This window comes from Patella vulgata, chromosome 3, assembly GCF_932274485.2.
Source record: "Patella vulgata chromosome 3, xgPatVulg1.2, whole genome shotgun sequence".
NCBI classification, from domain to species: domain Eukaryota; kingdom Metazoa; phylum Mollusca; class Gastropoda; family Patellidae; genus Patella; species Patella vulgata.
The window spans coordinates 67,303,232-67,322,266 of NC_065881.2; the positions used below are offsets into that span (position 1 = coordinate 67,303,232).

General features: G+C 34.1%; 1 protein-coding gene across 2 annotated transcripts in view; it reads left to right on the plus strand.

The window, feature by feature from the left end:
• LOC126815730 (uncharacterized) overlaps positions 1-19,035 on the plus strand; it is a 47,123-nt gene that overhangs the window by 11,156 nt on the left and 16,932 nt on the right. For both annotated transcript variants that reach the window (XM_050541624.2, XM_050541623.2), the window contains exons 3-16: positions 123-252; positions 1,411-1,498; positions 2,298-2,364; positions 3,894-4,134; positions 4,741-4,859; positions 5,967-6,056; positions 7,317-7,449; positions 7,882-8,094; positions 9,744-9,874; positions 11,443-11,622; positions 12,157-12,241; positions 14,285-14,485; positions 15,884-16,039; positions 17,015-17,210. In XM_050541624.2, the coding sequence (XP_050397581.1) occupies positions 123-252; positions 1,411-1,498; positions 2,298-2,364; positions 3,894-4,134; positions 4,741-4,859; positions 5,967-6,056; positions 7,317-7,449; positions 7,882-8,094; positions 9,744-9,874; positions 11,443-11,622; positions 12,157-12,241; positions 14,285-14,485; positions 15,884-16,039; positions 17,015-17,210 (2,030 nt within the window). The remainder of the gene's footprint in view (positions 1-122; positions 253-1,410; positions 1,499-2,297; positions 2,365-3,893; positions 4,135-4,740; positions 4,860-5,966; positions 6,057-7,316; positions 7,450-7,881; positions 8,095-9,743; positions 9,875-11,442; positions 11,623-12,156; positions 12,242-14,284; positions 14,486-15,883; positions 16,040-17,014; positions 17,211-19,035) is intronic.

Sequence of the window (19,035 nt, forward strand, 5' to 3'; positions counted from 1 at the left end):
GCACCTGAGATGGGTTCAGATGAAGTTTGTCTAAGCAAATGTATTGCCTTCCCTTTTGAAATAGAAAAGTTTACAAATTTGTTTCTTATAAATCTCTAATAGCATCTTTTTTCTCATTACAGTACTTTGTTTGTATTAAGTGGAGACATGAACATGACGTACAGAATCTCTTTAGAACAAACTAATTTAATGGTCCGTGGGATGAGTTATAGTGGCTTTTCTTCAAGTGAATGGAATTTCATGGCTTTTAGAGTAAGTTACAGAAATGATTCTGCCTGTAAGACAAAGTATAATTTGTAGGACCTAATTATTTATTTAATTCATAGAAATACTTACTAAATATTTTGTATGAGAAATAAATGAGAATGTATAGATCAGAATTTATTACCCTGATGCTTATTATATTGTTACCCCAGAATCCAAAGTTGTAACAGCTCGCTTGAACACTATTAATGAAATGGGGTCTAATATTCTACTATTCTGCACCAACTGGGCTAATAAAGACGAGCATACTCCATGCTGTGTGCTATGAGGAAAAATTTTGACTGGACAGTGGCACTATGGCCTACTTTTATGTCAAATTCCAACTGTCAATGTTTCTGTTATGTGCAAGCCAGTGTGTAAACAGAACCTCGGTTTTTCATCCCATTTGAAATGACTAAACACTGTCTTTGCCAGACTCTCCGTCCTGCACCACTGACAAGGGTAAACTGTGCCGGAAAATCGGGAAGAATTTTATCTGCAATCACTTAGCCATAGCAGCTCCCGCAATGAATACTAAAGGATAATTCACAGATTATACATGTTAATTGGTTAAACATATCCCACGTATGATTTTAATATGAAGGTCTTTATTGCTGTTGTTGATAGAATGACCAGATTTATACCGTTATTTTGGTAATGTGCAGATGAATATTGCAGAAGGCAATAAATTGAATTTTAGCAATTTTTTGGGTGTGAAACATTGGGGTGATGTAAAAGGACAAACCCTAACTTTTTTGGGGTCAACCTCCAAGTTTTCCTTTGGATAAGCTGCTGTGTGACTAGTTAATTTATACAGTTCTGAACTATTTTTGTAGCTGTTTTCAATCCCATGGCAATCAATACTTAAGAATTTTCAGTTTTGAAATGAGTAGGGGCACCAGAAGCAGCTTCAGAGCACTAAAATTCTCAAAAAAAGAAAAAGAAAATTGCCCCATGACCCCCTACCCCCGATTTCTCTAGTCGGTTTGCTCACAACTTACGGTGGCCGGCATTGTATTGTACACTTGTCCGGCTATTGCACTAAATTCATATGCTTGAGTTGATGGTTCATTGAGTGTGTACCAAGAAATATGCAAATTCAAACATTTCCAAGACGTTATTTTTAAAAGCGTATAATTGATATACTTGTTTTGATTTATTTGATAGGTTATGCGTGATAGAAGTGATATATTTGTTGGCAGAAACTTTGTAAGAACAATATCTACAACAGTAAAATCTGTCAATGTTGAACCATGTAAGTAAACACAAATATTAATGTAACCACTGAAAATCATTGAAACAAACACTAACACGTAGGAAATGTGTAACTTGATCAAATGTATGAATAATTGTTGATAAATAAATGTATGAATAATTGTTGATAAACAAATTCATTAAAATTGGACTAACAAATTCAATTAATTTGAGTTGATTTCGGTGCTTTTTAGAATAATGATTTTGAAGAGTATGGGTTTTTTAAATAGTTTTTTGAATGACAATATACAAATATTATCACTGTATAATATCTGTATTAGAACTGAATAAAGCCTAAACTCACAGGATGTATATTATTTACTTCCTCATATGCAGTATGAAGTATATGTAAAAGGGCACAACAAATGGAAGAGTTCAATTTAATGAACCAATATCAGACCTAATTGAAACAAATGAAAGTGAGGAGAGCTTGTGTGTGAAATAGCTTTACTTAATGTACGCTTCCAACGAAGTGATATCGCAGACAATCAGGAGAGCTAAAACATAATCCCTTCAATATTAAAAATTACAGAAAATCTCACTCCTAAAAAAGCTTTCCATAGCTTGTCTATTTTTATCACTCCATTCCTTTGCTATATGAAGATGTTCAATTTTTAACACGAAGCAAAGCGTGTCAGCTGCATCAAACTGATGAGATTAGAACATGAACTAAATGATGCGGATGAGCTTTGAGTCATGGATCTATATTTATACATATTGCACTGCTAATCTAACAAATTACCAATAATAATTGAAGATTTAGCTTTGTAGGTTTTGAATGTGTTGTATTTCTATTGTAGATGTGCAGGGAAATGATGAGTTAACTTTGTCTGACATCAGTATCTATGAGGATTATTTAACTGATAAGTAAGTTGACCATTTTTATACTCCCATATTTTCATGTGGATGTATATTGTTGACTTGTTGTCGCCCCATGTCCGCCCGGCCGTTCACATTTTGTTTGTGGACACTCTTCAGGTCACAATTTTTGTCCGATTTTGAACGAAACTTGAAATATATGTTTATATCTGAAAGTTCTCGCCTCCTTTTGATATTGGCTGGTATCAGACCCTTATTGTATGTTTTTAGCTTGTGGGAACTCTAGAGGTCACAATTTTCATGTGATTTTGATGAAACTTGAAATGCATGTTTATATAACTCAAACTTCTTGGTTCCTATTGATATTTGCGCATATTGGATCTAACTTCCTGAATTATGGCCCCTGATTGTACGAAAAATCGCATTTTTAGCTTGTGGTCCCTCTAAAAAAAAAGACCATTTGAATATATCACCTTTATACCGTAATGATGATTGAGTTCGAATTTCGTGAAAATCAGACCAAAACTGCCGGACAAAATGGCTGCCCCATGTACGCAAATAGTGTAAATATATGGTGTATCAAGGTTGTGGACCCTATAGAGGCCACAGTTTTGATCCGATTTTGATGAAACTTGAAATACATGTTTATAACCAAAAGATCTTGGTTCCTGTCGATATTCGCCTACTCTTATATTAAATTCCAACTGTCAAGGGATCTTTTACGTGCATGCCAATATATACACAGGACCCCTTGTCAGACTCTCCTTCCTGCATCACTGACAATGGGGAACCATGCCGGAAAATCCCGATGAACGTTGACTCTCTAGAGATCACAACTTTTATCTGATTTTAATGAAACTTAAAATATATGTTTATATCCCAAGGATCTCGGTTCCTTTTGATATAAGCGCATATCGGATCACAACTTGCTAGATCATAATGGGTGCTCCCCTTTACGCAAATAGCATGATAAGCATGTAACACCAAGGTTGTGACTCCCTAGAGGTCACAATGTTTTCCGATTTTCATGAAACTAAAAATGTATATGTTAATATTCTAAAGATCTCTGTTTCTCTCAATGCAGATGCATATCGGCCAATAACATCCAGGATTATGGCCCCTGATTGTACCAAAAATCATGTTTTTAGCTTGTTCATCCCTTGCAAAATGTAGGTGTATCTTGCATGGCAACCACTTGTTGTTTTGTCTATCAGTGGTTAATGAATATAGGTGTAACAGAGAATTAACTTGTGAATTTATCTGACATAAACTACAAAAAAACCCCAACAGAATCTTTGTTTAAATAAGATTTCTTGTGACAGGTTATGTCTTTCAAAACAATTATTATACTTTCTATGTTTACCTGAAGACATAAACATTATTTGACCAAGTTATTTTCAAGACCACAAATGTTCCAATCAACAAATAGCTACTATAATAGGATGATGTGTGTACAAAGATATTAGTAGTTCTCTACATATGATCCAGATATCAGAGCCGGATTAGATGTCTGACTGGGTTGCAGCCAGGGGCCTCAATATTAAAGGGGTCTCCAAATTATTTTCTATATTTTGTAGAGAAATAGAATCTTTAAGGAATATGTCACGTCTAGGTGAAGAATGTAGATGCCCTTCAAGTCACCCAAATAGAAGCAGTGCAGATAATTGTACAGATAATTCTACTGAAGTAAAAAGATTAGATGGTGATGGTTTCTATACTATTAATGATATTGTACATGATGGAAATCGATCTTTACAATGGATGTCAAATAACACTATGTCTGTAGAGTTTATAATTAGGTTGTATGATATTTATCAGGTAATGATTGGTTTCAATATGTTTATTTATCCACTCGTTCGCTACAGTATGCAGAAACAACAGTTTCCTGCAGTTGATATTGTGATGTCAAGTATCATTTTAAACATCAGAAGTTTTATTTCTGTTTCAATTTAAGGCCAACAACCCAAAGTACTCATGTCACAGGTAAAAATGGCATTGATTCAGGCAGAATATAATCTAAATAATTGACAAGTCATGTCAAATGGTGACGCCATAGTCTTATCTGGAGAGCATGCGCAATAAATACTATCGGTGTAGACTGGAATAACCAGATGCTAGAAATTGCCAGAAACGACTGAATGTAAATCAGTTTATATACATTCAGATTACATTATTATATGCGACCTATTTGTGTTAATTTCTAGGTCCCAAATATTAGCGATTTAGCCCCTTTAATGGTGTGTTAGTTAATCAATGGGTGTGTGGAATGGGTGCTAAGGAGCATTTATTAAATAAGCAATTTGTGCAGTGCATACAATCTTCCATCATTTGACTACCCACTTGATAGACTTGACAATTAAACTGCCACTGGGGTGTATTTTATTATCGCATCCACCAGTTATTTCATTCTACTATATGTTTTAGATTCAGAAAGTGAGTGTGACAAAGAATGAGGGTCAAATAAAATGGGAGATAAGTGAGGATGAAAAAGAATGGGAAAACTTGGGAGAATGTACTGTTTCTTCAAACACATGCATGCCAAGGTATGTTGCATTAACAGTATTGCCTATATACATCAATATTATAAGAAACCAACCTAACATTATTTGACATTATGTTATTGTCGCATTATAAAGAATGCAAACGGACAAGCCATGCAACATGTTTAGTATGAAAAAAGTACCCCATTAGTGGATTTAATTACTGGATTGTGTTAATATTAATACAACACAAACAGTCAGATGTTATATCTAATCAAACACTACTAGCTGTAATGTAGTAAATACTTTGTAATTCAACAAGGCGACCGAGGGGTTTAATACACTTAAGTACCCCCGCCAATTAGTAACCATGAAAAATACCTTTAAATGATGGTAAACTATGATAAAATGTAAATGCAATGAATATGTATATGTATTTAAAGTGAAATATTTTAAACATGCATTATACAAGAGGTAAATCTGCCTATGTTATATAGACTATTAATTAAACATTTATTAACATGAAAAGCCAATAATCAACTCTCGATGTCATCTTATATGTCCGATTTTCATTGGATTTGAATTCGATTTGCTGTTCAATGCCCATTGATGATTAACCGCAAAAATGAATAATCAAGACTTTGTTAGTTATCATGACAGTGGTAACAATGACAATCAAGGCTACAGTGAACTTAAACTACATAATGGGTATAATATATACCTTAAACTTTGTATTACAAAGGAGAGTAAAATAGTCTACCTTTTCATACACACACTATACTGAATGTCTCCAAGAGATCACATATAAAAATTACTCACTAGACCTGGTATATGGAGTGGACAGTATAGAATAGGCTTAAAGGGATATAGTATAGTTTATATTAAAGGGAAATTAAAATGTCTAAAACCAACTGACTATTTATATCAAAAATATCACTCTGTCATAATTATTATAAATATATTTAATATTTAAGAATTTCGATGAATATTTTGTCCTATTTCACAATATGCAATTATATGGCTTGTATTCATACAAACTATAATCATGTTGACTACCCTGGAAAATTAGGCTGCCAGTAAACATATGTATTAGTATAATTAGCATATTATTGTATTGTTTGCCCTCCAAACTCCTTTCAATTCTTTGTCATTATTACATTTTATTTACAGTAATACACCAGTTGGTGGAGCCATCAGGGTCACATTGAATAGTACTACACCTGTACAGTTTATTATATCTGAAATATCTGTCACTGGCAAGTATGTAGGCCTTTATATCATCTCAAATCTAAAACACAAGGCTGAAAATATAGACAAAAACTTAAAACAAATGCTGTATGAATACAGAATATACAGAAAAATGCCAAATTGAATTGCAGTGGCATAAAGAAAAACCAATATCTATAAAGGAATATATTAAGGTTTAATGTTAGGACAAGTCTCTGTTATGACTGTATTAAAACAGGTATTGCTACTCATTTTGGTTTTTGTCCCTGTGAATCCACTCTTAAGTTACAGTACTAACTGTACATAGTTAATTTCTTCATGTCCGATTTTCATCAAATATGGTAAAGACACTCTTTATTGATTTAAATATAGTTTTCTGAAAAGTTCTTCCAGAGTTATTGCCTCTGACATGACAGTACCCTATTTTAGGGTTAGATCTATTTCATAAGGCCAATTTCAAGTTTGGTCAACGGTCACAATACGTAAACAGAGCTAGCGCTAATCCCAGCCCTAACCCTAACCCTAGCGGTTACCCTAGACCTAGTACGTACTAATGCTTACCCTAACCCTAGCCTACAATCTCACCAACAATCACATGGCCTAACCTTATTTACATCTCAGCGACCTTGACGAAATCTAGAGTTGGCCTTAAGAAATTGATCTAGCCCTATTTTAGCCTACTCTATGGAGTTGAGATTTCACAAAATCTGGATCGAGATCATTATTTACAGAACAGGCTCTTAATCTCAAAACCTTCTCTATGTTAATACAAAATATCAACAAACTGTTGGATGTATGTTACCTTGCTTGGCAAACTAGGCTTTATTATTTAGAGCGTTATTTAAAATTTTAATTTGTAAGAATGATATATGTTATTTATTTTGATTAATAAATGCATATTTCGGATAAATTGAAATCAACCTGAATTTTAGTTCTGGATTAAACAAACGGTATGAGTTTTTAGACTTAGATAGCATACGGTAGATAACCAACTGTAAATGGACTTAAAATACAGATGTGATGTTGTCATCTTTTAAAAATGGCGTACCATTATTTGAAATAATGGTCGGCTATGTGCCAATCGTGCATTATTTATACTAGATTGGACAATTTCAATAAATGCATGTGCTGGATAGCGTCTGTATTTTAAATTGTTTAATGGTCTAGATTTATATCGTCCTCTGGTAGTATCAGTATATTACTCGACCTTTAAACCACACATAAAAAATGCTGAATAAATATTCAGAGGATGTTAGAATATTTTGAGTGCATACAGTATTCTATTTATTATAGATGTGCATGTAATGGTAAAGAAGACAATTGTTCAAGACAATTCAATTACCAAATGTATACGTGTAACTGTCAATCGGCCACAAATACTACAGGGAAAAATTGTGAAAAGTGCATAAGCAGTTTTAGTAAAAAGGTAGTAACTTTTACATTACATTAGATATATAAAGAATCTCCTACAAGTCTTTTTTGATATCAAAAAATATCAACACAGGTCAATTATGTAAAAATGAACGAGGCTTTGCCAAGGTTTTTTTTTTTTTTTATCCATGAGTGTTGATATTTTCTGATATCAAAAAAAACAAGTAGGTGATTTTATTAGCACCCAACCCTTTCTTACTCGGACAAAAAAATAAATATAAGTCTTTGGTATAGATTTTATTTCATGTAAAGTGATATCGATTTATGAGATATCACTCAGTAGATTATAAAAGTTATCACACAAGCGACATCTACTGTAGAATGTGTTATTGGGTAATAATATATGATAAGCATATATAGAGCCTAAAATAATATAAAATCTATATTCCTTTAAAACTTGACCATAGATGTATCTCTGTTGTTACAGGATGGTACATGTGAGTGTCATGATGGGTATTATAATGCATCAAATAATGAATGTCGACAGTGTAATAGTCAGGGATCATTATTAACACCATCAACAATTGATGTGTGCACATGTAAACTAGGTGTAACTGGTAAAACTTGTGATACATGTCTAGAAACATCAGATGAAAGCAACAATTGTTCTGGTGGTATTCCTAAGCCATGCAACTGTTCTGTGAGTACCAATGATTCTTTATTTATTAAAGGTAAAAATTAGCTGTGTAGTTTGATAAATTATTAGACCAGCTTCAGTACTAGGAGTGAGGGAGGGGAGGGTGGGAATTGAATGGTCATAATATTATTTGTCTAAAGCACTTCATGGATTACAATCAGATTTGGTAGAAAAGTTGCTTAGGCGGGATGTATTTAGATTTGTTGAAATGATGTTAATCTGCCCGACAGGAGCACACTTTAATATTATCTTATATCCGTGACTAAGATTTGGTTACGTATTGCTTTAGTTGTATCTATTCAGATTTGTTTCAAGGATTCGTTGCATATATATATAGTACAGGGGCAACTTAAAGGGTTAAGTTTAGTAAATTCTTCTACTCAACCACTTCATCCAACCAAATTTAGTAGACACGTTGTTTACAGTTTTATTCAAATGGAGTTAATTGACCCCCGTAGGACTTTGCATCATAGAAGTTTGACAGGAACACCTTTTAAGGGACAAATTTCAACATTTTATACTTTTTCTTCTACAACACTCGAAGGGAGCCGCGGTGGCTCAGTGCGTAAAGCACTGGCTCACTTACGTGTCAGTCCTGGGATCGATCCAGATGTTGGTAGCGAAACTTCCCTTAGCACACTGTATGACATATGTCCATCTACATTAGAACAGTAGGTGCAGAACAATAGGATGTTAGATACCATTTCATTAATTCATTCATTCTAAACCACCTGAAGAATTTCGTCAAAATTTTCTCACAGACAGAGAATTTATCAATACTGATGGCCTAACCCAATCCTCTGATTGGCAATTAAACATTTTATACGCCCAGATTTTCATGTGGATGTATATTGTCATTGCTCGTGTCTGTCCGGACGTCCACAAAGTTCATAAGTTTTATCCGATTTTGACGAATCTTGAATGTAGGTTTATCTCCCAAAGATCTCCATTCCTTTCGATATTGGCATGTATCCGATCGTAACTTCATGGATTATGGCCCCTGATTGTATGAAAAAATCATGTTTTTCGCTTGTGAACACTCTAGAGGTCACAATTTTCATCCGATTTTGAAGAAACTTGAAATATATGTTTAATATTCAATAATTCCTTTCAATATTTGCTTATAACCCACAGATCTCAGTTGTTGCCAATGTTCACACATATTGGACCGTTACTTCCAGGATTATGGCCCCTAATTGTAAGAAAAATCATGTTTTTAGCTTGTGGTCCCTCTAGAGGTCACAGTTATTATCTGATTTTAAAAACCGTTCAAATATATCAAAATTACACCCTAATGACAGTTGAGATCAGATTTGGACCGAAACTTCCTGTCAAAATGACTGCTCCCATTTACTCAAATAGTATTAAAGTATGTAATACCAAAGTTGTGGAACCTCTAAAGGTCACAATTTTTATCCGATTTTCATGAAACTTAAAATGTATGTTTATATCCCAAAGATCTTGGTTCCTTATGATACTGACGCATATCCGTCAGTAAAATACAAGTTTATTGGTACGAAAATCGCTTTTCTCTTTCCATCTCGTGCAAAATGTGGGCATATCTTGCATGGCAACTGCTTGTTATTTTACTTGCACTTATCACCATATATAATGATGACACTGGTGTGTATTGCAAATATTGTGTTTTTCAGATTAAGGTGCCTGAAATGGAGCCTAAGTATGGTCCTATGTCTGGTAGCACAGCTGTTACTATAACAGGGCTTGATATAAACTATATACCGGATGTCTCTATTGGAGGTCAAAAACAGAATATAACTATAAAGTAAACATCTCAATATAAAATATAAATTGCCGATCAACAAAATCCACCATCCTTTTATCAGCCAGATTGTAATTAGGATTGTTAGATAGAGTCATATTCTCTACTAACTCAGTTCATCACACCAACTATGACCGGGAGCAATGGTTGCTCACTGCTCAGTGAGTAAGGCGCTGCCTCACTAAGCAGGATGTTGAGGATTTGATCTTGGTGTTGACCGTGTCTAGTTGTTTGGATGGGATAAAAATCTGATGTTCTGCATACATGTTGGCATGCATGTAAAAGAACCTTTGTCAGTAGTAATTCAATTACTGTCCAGGCAATATTTCCCTCATTAGCCCGATTGGTACAGAAAAGTAGGATGTTGAACCCCATTTCATTCATTCCTTCCAATTGTGACCTTAAAATTGACAGACATTTGGACCTAAATGAAAGAGATGTAGATCCTTTACAGTTTTGAGATCAAGGGTTATAACTTTAAAATGCCTAATCCAAGCATAACCAAAATCATCATGGCTTACCATGCTATTGCTACATTGAACATTTGCCTTCATAAACTTTAATTTCTGGAGTTTTCAGAATTAAATGTTGACTAGTACTATTACGACAATACACGAACACATCTAGATTTGGGTCTATAATAAGACTGACTTTAGTTCAGAAATTTGCTTATGGGTTTAATAAACCATGTAAACATAAGAAAAACAAAGAGGGTGGGGGACATAAGGTCACATGCAGCTTCTTTGCACTTTTATATATATATATGTGCAGAGCCTCGTCTAATGATTCGGTCGTGCGCCCGACCCGCGAGCACCATAGGTGCTAACCGCGCGAACACCGCAGATGTGAGCCCGTGCGGGGTGGCCCTCCCCCAGAAAATTTTGAAAATTGACTCCTTTAGACTCGATTTCTGAGCACTTAAAAAATAGTTTCGGAGATTTGATACACTATATATTAGTTTTGGCATCTTGTCATCAGTTTCATTATTTTCATCACCTTCCTTCGATTTTTTTGTGAAGGCTAATGTCATCTGGACGAACCGTTTCTTTACTTTGTCCGGTGGACCGTTACCTTCAGCCATTCTGCCTAGCGATAAAAGATAAAATACGATAAAAATACGATAGAAATATCGAAATAAAATCTTTTCCAAACTTCTACTTTCACTTTCACTATTGATCGGATACCAGACATGAAACTGACAGGACACTAGTTCCAAAGTGAGACCACGGGAACCTCGCTGCGCTGGCTGCTGACTGGTTCGGCCAGCCAGGGACATGACAAATTATCAGCCTCAGGCATGCTTGGCACATGGGAAAAACCTTATCAGCGATTTTCGAAACGTATGTATGTTGCGGCCCAATCTTCAACTTTTGGGCTCAGTAGGCGGCACAGTTTGGCCAGTACGGGGTGGCGGCGCCACCTAGTCACCGGTTAAATGAAGCTCTGTATATGTGCTATTTGCTATTTGTGATCTTTTGCAAATGGCAAACACTGTTAATATGAAACTTTATTGGTCTAAATTTTGAAATGAATATACCTGTTTTACTGTCATCTAGTGATTAAAATTTCAGCAACTCGTCTCGCTTAGTATTTAACACCATGCCAAGTAATGGTAGTAGTGAAGATTTGATTTTAAGCTATTATAATACAACCTGGGAACCAAATGGATTTTATCAAATACATGTGGATGATTTTGAATTCAAACCTGATCCTGAACTGGTGGGAGAAAGTGATAAAAGAGCAGCAATAGGGTAATGTATTTCATTTGTTCAAATCATGTTTTAGTCTGATAGTACGAGTAATCTCAGAAACTTTCTGTTCTGATGAAAATTGGCTTTATATACAGATCTTCACACAATTCTGAGTAATTAGTTAATTGTCAGGAAACCCTTTAAAAATATTTAGTGTTTATTTTACATCATATTTTTTATTTAGTTTTAAGACATTGTTGAAAAGTAAAAATTCATCATTTGTAAATTGTGAATGATAGGCCTACTGTTAGAACAAACAAAAAAAGCAACATCTAAAACATTGGAGATAATAAAGAAATATATAATAACATTATTTTTTTTTGGCAAGAAAAGGTGAATAAAAATAATATAAGTTGAAAACAAGTAACTGTTTTGATGAAATTCGTAATATTTCAGTAGTGAGTAAGATAGATGTGTTGAGAAAAACATTATTTATCGTGATATTGGTCTTTAAAGTTACTCAAAATTAAGAATTGATTGAAGTTTACAGTAGTGTGCCTGCTGATGAAACACTTTGTTCTATTTTTCAAACAGATGTAAGATAAAGTTTGGTGGAAAAAATCTCCAAAGTGTATATAAACCAACCATAACTTTCGGTTCTGCAAATAGCGAGTCCCAGGTATGTATTTTGTCCTTGTAGATTTGTATATTAGAAGGAGAGAACACAAGATTAATAGGTCTCCATTCATATATCCCAGGTTAAATGTAATAAACTCATTTTTTCGAAGATAAAAAGAGCAATTAATTGTGAACAATATCCTATTTAAAATAAACATATCAAAAATCCAATCACTGCAGTTACCAAGATAAAAAGAGTAATTAATTGCAAAAAATATACAATTTAAAATGATCTTAGACTAACCTAATTATCAAAAATTTGATCACTGTACTTACTTAAGGTTAAGTATTTTTCAAAATCTGTCATAAATGCCAGGCAAGATATGCCCACATTTTGCAAGAGATAGATAGAGAACAAAAGTGATTTTTTGTACAATCAGGGTCCATAATCCACAACATTCATATTACATACTCCTCAACTATTTGCGTTCAAGGGGCATTCATTTTGTCAGGCAGTTTCAGTCCATTTTTTACGAAATCGGATAAAAATTGTGACCTCCAGAGGAGCCACAAGCTAATCAGGGGACATAATTACGGAAGTTATGGTCTGATATGTGTGAATATCCAAAGGATTTGAGATCTTTGGGATATAAACATATATTTTAAGTTTCATCAAAATCAGACTGTGACCTCTAGCAGGTCCACAACCTTGGTATTACATACTTTTTCACTATTTGTTTTCAAGCAGCGGCCATTTTGTCAGGCAGTTTCGGTCTGATTTTTATGAACTTTGAACTCAAGTTCCATTATGGTGCAACTGTGATATTTTTAAACGTTTTTTAAACTCAATCATCATCAGGGTATAACGATGATATATTTAAACGATTTTTAAAATCGGAAAAAAACATCCCAATTTTTACATACAATCAGGGGCCATAATCCATAAACTTATGGTCCAATATAGTAGAGATCTTTTTGGGATATAAATACATGATTTAAGTTTCATCAAAATCGGATACAAATTGTGACCTCTAGAGTATCCGCAACCTCGATATTACAATAATACTTTAACACTATTTGCATACAGTGAGTGGCCATTCTGTCCGGCAGTTTCGGTCCAATTTTTTACGAAATTCGATCACCAGCATCATTATGGTGTAACGGTGACATATTGGAATTTTTTTTTTAAATCGGATAAAAATCGTGACCTCTATAGGGGCCACACGCTAAAAACATGTTTTTTCATTCCATTAGGGATCATAATCCAGGAAGTCGCGGTCTAATATGTGCAAATATTGAAAGGAATTATTGAGTTATAAACATATATTTCAAGTTTCATCAAGATCAGATAAAAATTAGGATCTCTAGAGTGTCCACAAGTTTGAAAAAGTGATTTTTCGTACAATCATGGGGCCATAATCCATGAAGTTACAATCAAATACATGCCATTATCGAAAGGAACAGAGATCTTTGCAAGGTAAACCTATATTTCAAGTAACGTCAAAATCAAATAAAGATTGTAACCTGTAGGGTGTCCGCAAACAAATTGTGGATGAACAGACGTCCACACGGTCTGTCTGGATGGACAGGGGCGACGACTATACGTCGACATGAAAATGACTAGTAAATTTAAAGTTGAAACATCAGTTTATCAGCGATCAATTGACAGATTTGCTTTTCTACATGCTTGCAAATCAATTTGAACATACCCCAGTGTATCAGTAAATACCCCCAGTGTATCAGTACATGTCCCTTAAATGTTAATAAGCTTCACAGTTTTATTGAGACTTGTATTTATTTCATGATAAATTTCAACTTTATACGGTGGCTGATTTAGGACACGCAAAAAAAAATATAATAACTCGAGCACTCGAGATATTAAGTCGAATGATCGAGATACTAAGTCGAGCGCTCGAGATACTAAGTCGAGATATTTTTTTTTTGCGTGTCCTAAATCAGCCACCGTAACTTTATTATTGTATGTATAGATTTTTAGTTTTATATCAAGCTGTAGGTTTAAATGAGTTTTCACATTGATAAATAAATCAGTTTAGGTTTCTAAACAATATTTTTGTAATATACGTTTTATCATTACAAATATTAGGTTTGTGAGTCAACTGATGGTGAAACAATCACATGTACAATACCAAGTAATATTGGGGGCAAAGAATTTAATGCTAGTTTAGATCTGGATTGTCCCAATTGTGGACACAATTTCAGATTAGTAGTTATTTCTGAACCAACAGTATTGAATAATGAAGCCTTTGACTTTACTAGTCCATTTACCAAAACTATTGAAATAACAGTAAGTACTGCTTCTTTAAAATGATTTAGATTTATAACCTTCGGATTGGAATCTTTGTTGGAATCTTTTAATACAAATCATGACTGAAAATGTTCTTATGAACACAAATATCCCCTTTGGATACTTTTTGTCCCCCGCTTTCTGTCTGTCTGTCTGTCCGACCGCCCGCTTGTCATACTTTTTGGGACACAATAACTTTCTTTCTAAGTGAACTACAATGTTCAAATTTGGTATAGCTGTTTATTAGTGAATGCCTTGATGGAGTTCGAAGATGAACATTTTCATCTTAGGGTAAGCAGACATAAGCAATTTCATTGGTTGATGCTTTGGGAAATGATAACTTCAGTTCTAATTAAGTGAGATTGATGAAACTTGGTGTATAGTTTCATTGCATCAGTACCTTGACTAAGTTCGATAATGAGCATTTTCTGCTCAGGGTAAGCAGAGCGATAAACAATTTGATTAGTTGAGATTTTGGAACACAGTAACTCTCCTTCAAATTGAGGTAGAATGTTCAAACTTGGTGTAGGCGTGGATTAGGTGAAAGCGTTGATGAAGTTCAAAGATGAGCATTTTCTGCTTAGGGTAAGCAGAGATTAGCAATTTAATTTGTTGATGCTTTGGGACACGATAACTTTGGTTCTGATTAGGTGAGAGCCATGAAACTCTGAGTATAGATGCATCATATCAATACATTGACTAAGTTTGATGATGAAAATTCTCTGCTTAGGCTAAGTATCGATAAGCAATTTGATTGGTCAAGACTTTGAAACATAACGACTCTGCTTTTAATTGAGGTATAGATGTTCATTAGGCCAATGTCTTGACTGAGTTCAGTGATTAATATTTCCCGCTAAAGCTAAGCAGAGCTTAGCAATATCATTGGTCGATGCTTTGGGACATGATAACTTTGCTTCTAACTGATAAAACTTATGTATAGTTTCACTACCAGGTACTTCAAAACCTGACTGAGTTTGATTGTAAACATTTTATGCTTAGACTATAAAGCATAGTTAAGCATAGATAAATGTGCAATTAATTAATTTGAGACAAGATAACTTTGATTCTAACTGATGGAGAGTGGTGAAACTTATATATAGTTTCATTACCAGGTACTTCAAAACCTGATTGAGTTTAATTGTGAACATTTTATGCTTAGAATAAGCATAGATAATCAGTTTGATTATTTGATACTTTTGAAAAAGATGAATGTGCAATTAATTAATAAGTGTCATCTGTTTATTTTGGTATTTCGGCAGGGGACAATAGCCTCACTGTTGACTTGTTTGCTAAAGACAAATCTGGACTAAAACATATTAATGTTAAAACATTGAATTAAAATATAATCAACCGAAAAAATGTCTGTGTTTTCAGATTGTTTAAATAATTTATTTTCAGGGAAGGGACTTTAAATTATGTGATAAGGACATGGTGATGGTTACACTGGGTGTAAATGGTACAGAATGTGTTATAACTGATATAACGGATGCATCTTTAACTTGTACTCCACCAACATCTCCACCAAATTCAGAACAAAAACAATACATTTTAAAGGTATGTTATTAAAGGCTCAATACCACTCTTGTTGTAACTGAATAATATGTCCCAATCTTTATTCTGGTCAACAAATTGTACTATTTTAGAATATTTCAATTAATTGATGATACAAATTTTATCTTGACACACCTTATTTAAAAATTTGGAAAAGTTCAACATATGGTTTGAAACGTCTAACGTAAACCTTTTCAAATGAAACTTCGATTTAAAAATATTTTCCAACCCTCTGGACAAGTAAAATAGGATGTAATGGATAATTTACACAACAGGTAGGACACTTAAACATCTAGTACTTAGATAGAGATATTATTTATTTTCTGGAGCTTTCAAGCCAGCAAGAGTGTTATTGTCCCTTTAAAAACAAAAACAATATATGTTAAAGGTATGTTATTAAAACAAAAACAATATATGTTAAAGGTATGTTATTAAAACAAAAACAATATATGTTAAAGGTATGTTATTAAAACAAAAACAATATATGTTAAAGGTATGTTAGTTATTAAAACAAAAATAATATATGTTAAAGCCTAAAGGTATGTTATTAAACAGGGCCGGCGGAAGCAATTCTTGATTGGGGGGGGGGGGGGGGGCTTTCATCCTAGGTCCCCAAGCCCCCCCCCCCACTCTGCCGGGCCTGATTAAAACAAAAACAACATGTAGGTTATTGAAACAAAAGAGTGCTTGAAAAATATATCCAAACCGAAAAAGATATTAATATAATTACAACTGGAGTTAATGAAAATTTGGTCTATTCAAAGTAGGACTATAATTGGTTAGAAACATTATAACGTTAGTCTGTCTGTACATTGAATATTTTTGTATTACATTTCTAATTTGAATTCCTCAATTTGGATTTATAACATTGTTATGAGATTAACACAATATATAATAATGGATTTGGGAATGTTCACGGTATATATGTTCTTTCAAATTACATACAATATATACCAGTACCTTTTAAAAATATTTTAGCTGAAAATGGGGGATATGAAAGAAGTAGACGTTGGTAAATTAAACTATAAAGATTTGGTGGATTCTGTATATTTTATATATATAATGGTTGGTGTAGCTGGTTTTATAGTCTTGGTACTAATTATTATAGCTACAGTATGTTTCTGGAGAAGAAACGGCAACTCAAGAGATTCACAGTATAATCCTAATGCTGAGAGTAAGTTTTACATATGTTTATAGTTTCTTTGGGATGAATCATATGATGTCTTACAAAGAACTCTACTGTAATTTCCAATAGAATAAAAATATACGCTAATATAATATATTATTATGTATATGGTCGATTTTAGTAGAAACATCCGATATATGGGTTATTTCTGTGTGATCGTCGCAATTATCAAGTTATTCATACATTGCCTTGTTAAGCTAATCTAGCGATCAGTTCCTAATAGGTCAATATTTTATGATAAAATTTCAGATAAACTATTTGGACTATTTGTAATCTGTAAATGTACAGGAGATATGGTGACGGCACGATTTAACATGAGGAATAACATACTGGTCAGTGGGGGGAACAAAACCCCAATATTTAGGGAAGGTGGGGGAAGGTTTTTTTTTCAGAAATATTTTGGACTAGAGTCAATTTGTTGAACATGCTCAAGTCAATTTGTAGCATATGTCTAAGTCATGGTATGATAATGAAGTAATGGACATTATAATCTGCCAATAGCGTTAAAAAACTGCATAGAAAGTTTGTTTTCAAGGAGGGGGGGTGGCAAGCTTATGACCCAAAGCTTGTCATTACGTCCCCATCACTTAGCCCGTCAGAGAAGCTTATTGGTTTGATTTTAATATACTCTTCAAAAAAAGTAGGGGATATTGAAATGCAAATACCTATGCAGGTTGTGATGTGATAAATAGTCATGGACACTTGACATGCTTTTGAGAGTATGTTCACAGGTGAAGAGCTCCATGTGCGACATGCAATAGCGCCATACACGTGGGAGGGGTTCATTTTCAAATTTGACACTTCGAGGAAGGGTTGATGAAAACTGCCGCTTGCTTTTTTATCCTATTCATGTTTGCTTTCCTATCGGTTCTTGCATATGATTTACTGTTTAGCGCATCTTTGCTTTAGTGTGTTATGTTTAATTTGATCGGGAGATGTGTTCGTCGACGTCAACGTCAACCGACAATACTGAAAGGAGTGGCTGTGGCAATGCAAGAGGAGTGGGTCAGATTGCCCCAAATCGGGATTGGACGGTTGATTAGGAGCATGCCATGACGAATTGCTGAATGTCTAAGGATTGGTGGAGCAATTACTCATTATTAAGACAAAAATCAAAAACGTCCATTTTCACTTTTGACAGTGTATCTCTTTGCGAGTGAAATGGGTCCGTCAGATAAGCCGCCCATATGAACTGTTTATGTTCACGTGTAGACAATTGACCTGTTATTAACATACAATGGTTACCTCTAATAAAAACAGCAGTGCATTTCCGTTTCTGAATATCTCCTACTTTTTTTGAAGACTATATAATGAAATGAAATGAAATGGGATTTAACATCCTACTTTTCTGCACCAACTGGGATATAGAAGATGGGCATATGCCATACAGTGTGCTATGAGAGAAATTTTACTCAGACAGTGACGCTACAACCCACTCTTATATCAAATTCCAATTGTCAAAGATTTTTTCACTTGCCCGCCAATGAGTACATAGGACCTTAGCAGGGGCAGATCCAGAGGGGGGGTTTGGGGGGTCGAAACCCCCCCTGCTCAGCTACATAAAATTTCTTGTAAATCAACACTTTTTATGAGACAGGTTTCTCGGCTGTGTGCTTTATCCTCTATCGTCAGATTTGGGACAGGATGGGCACTCAAAGCACGAGATAATGATATAGACATTATGTGATATCACAATTAATGCTTTGCATCCATGAAATTGAATCACAATGTCATTGTATTAATTCATGATAAAAATTGACGTCAAACGAGGTGTTGGATTTCTCTGTTTAAAAAGCTCAATGTGTATGTACAT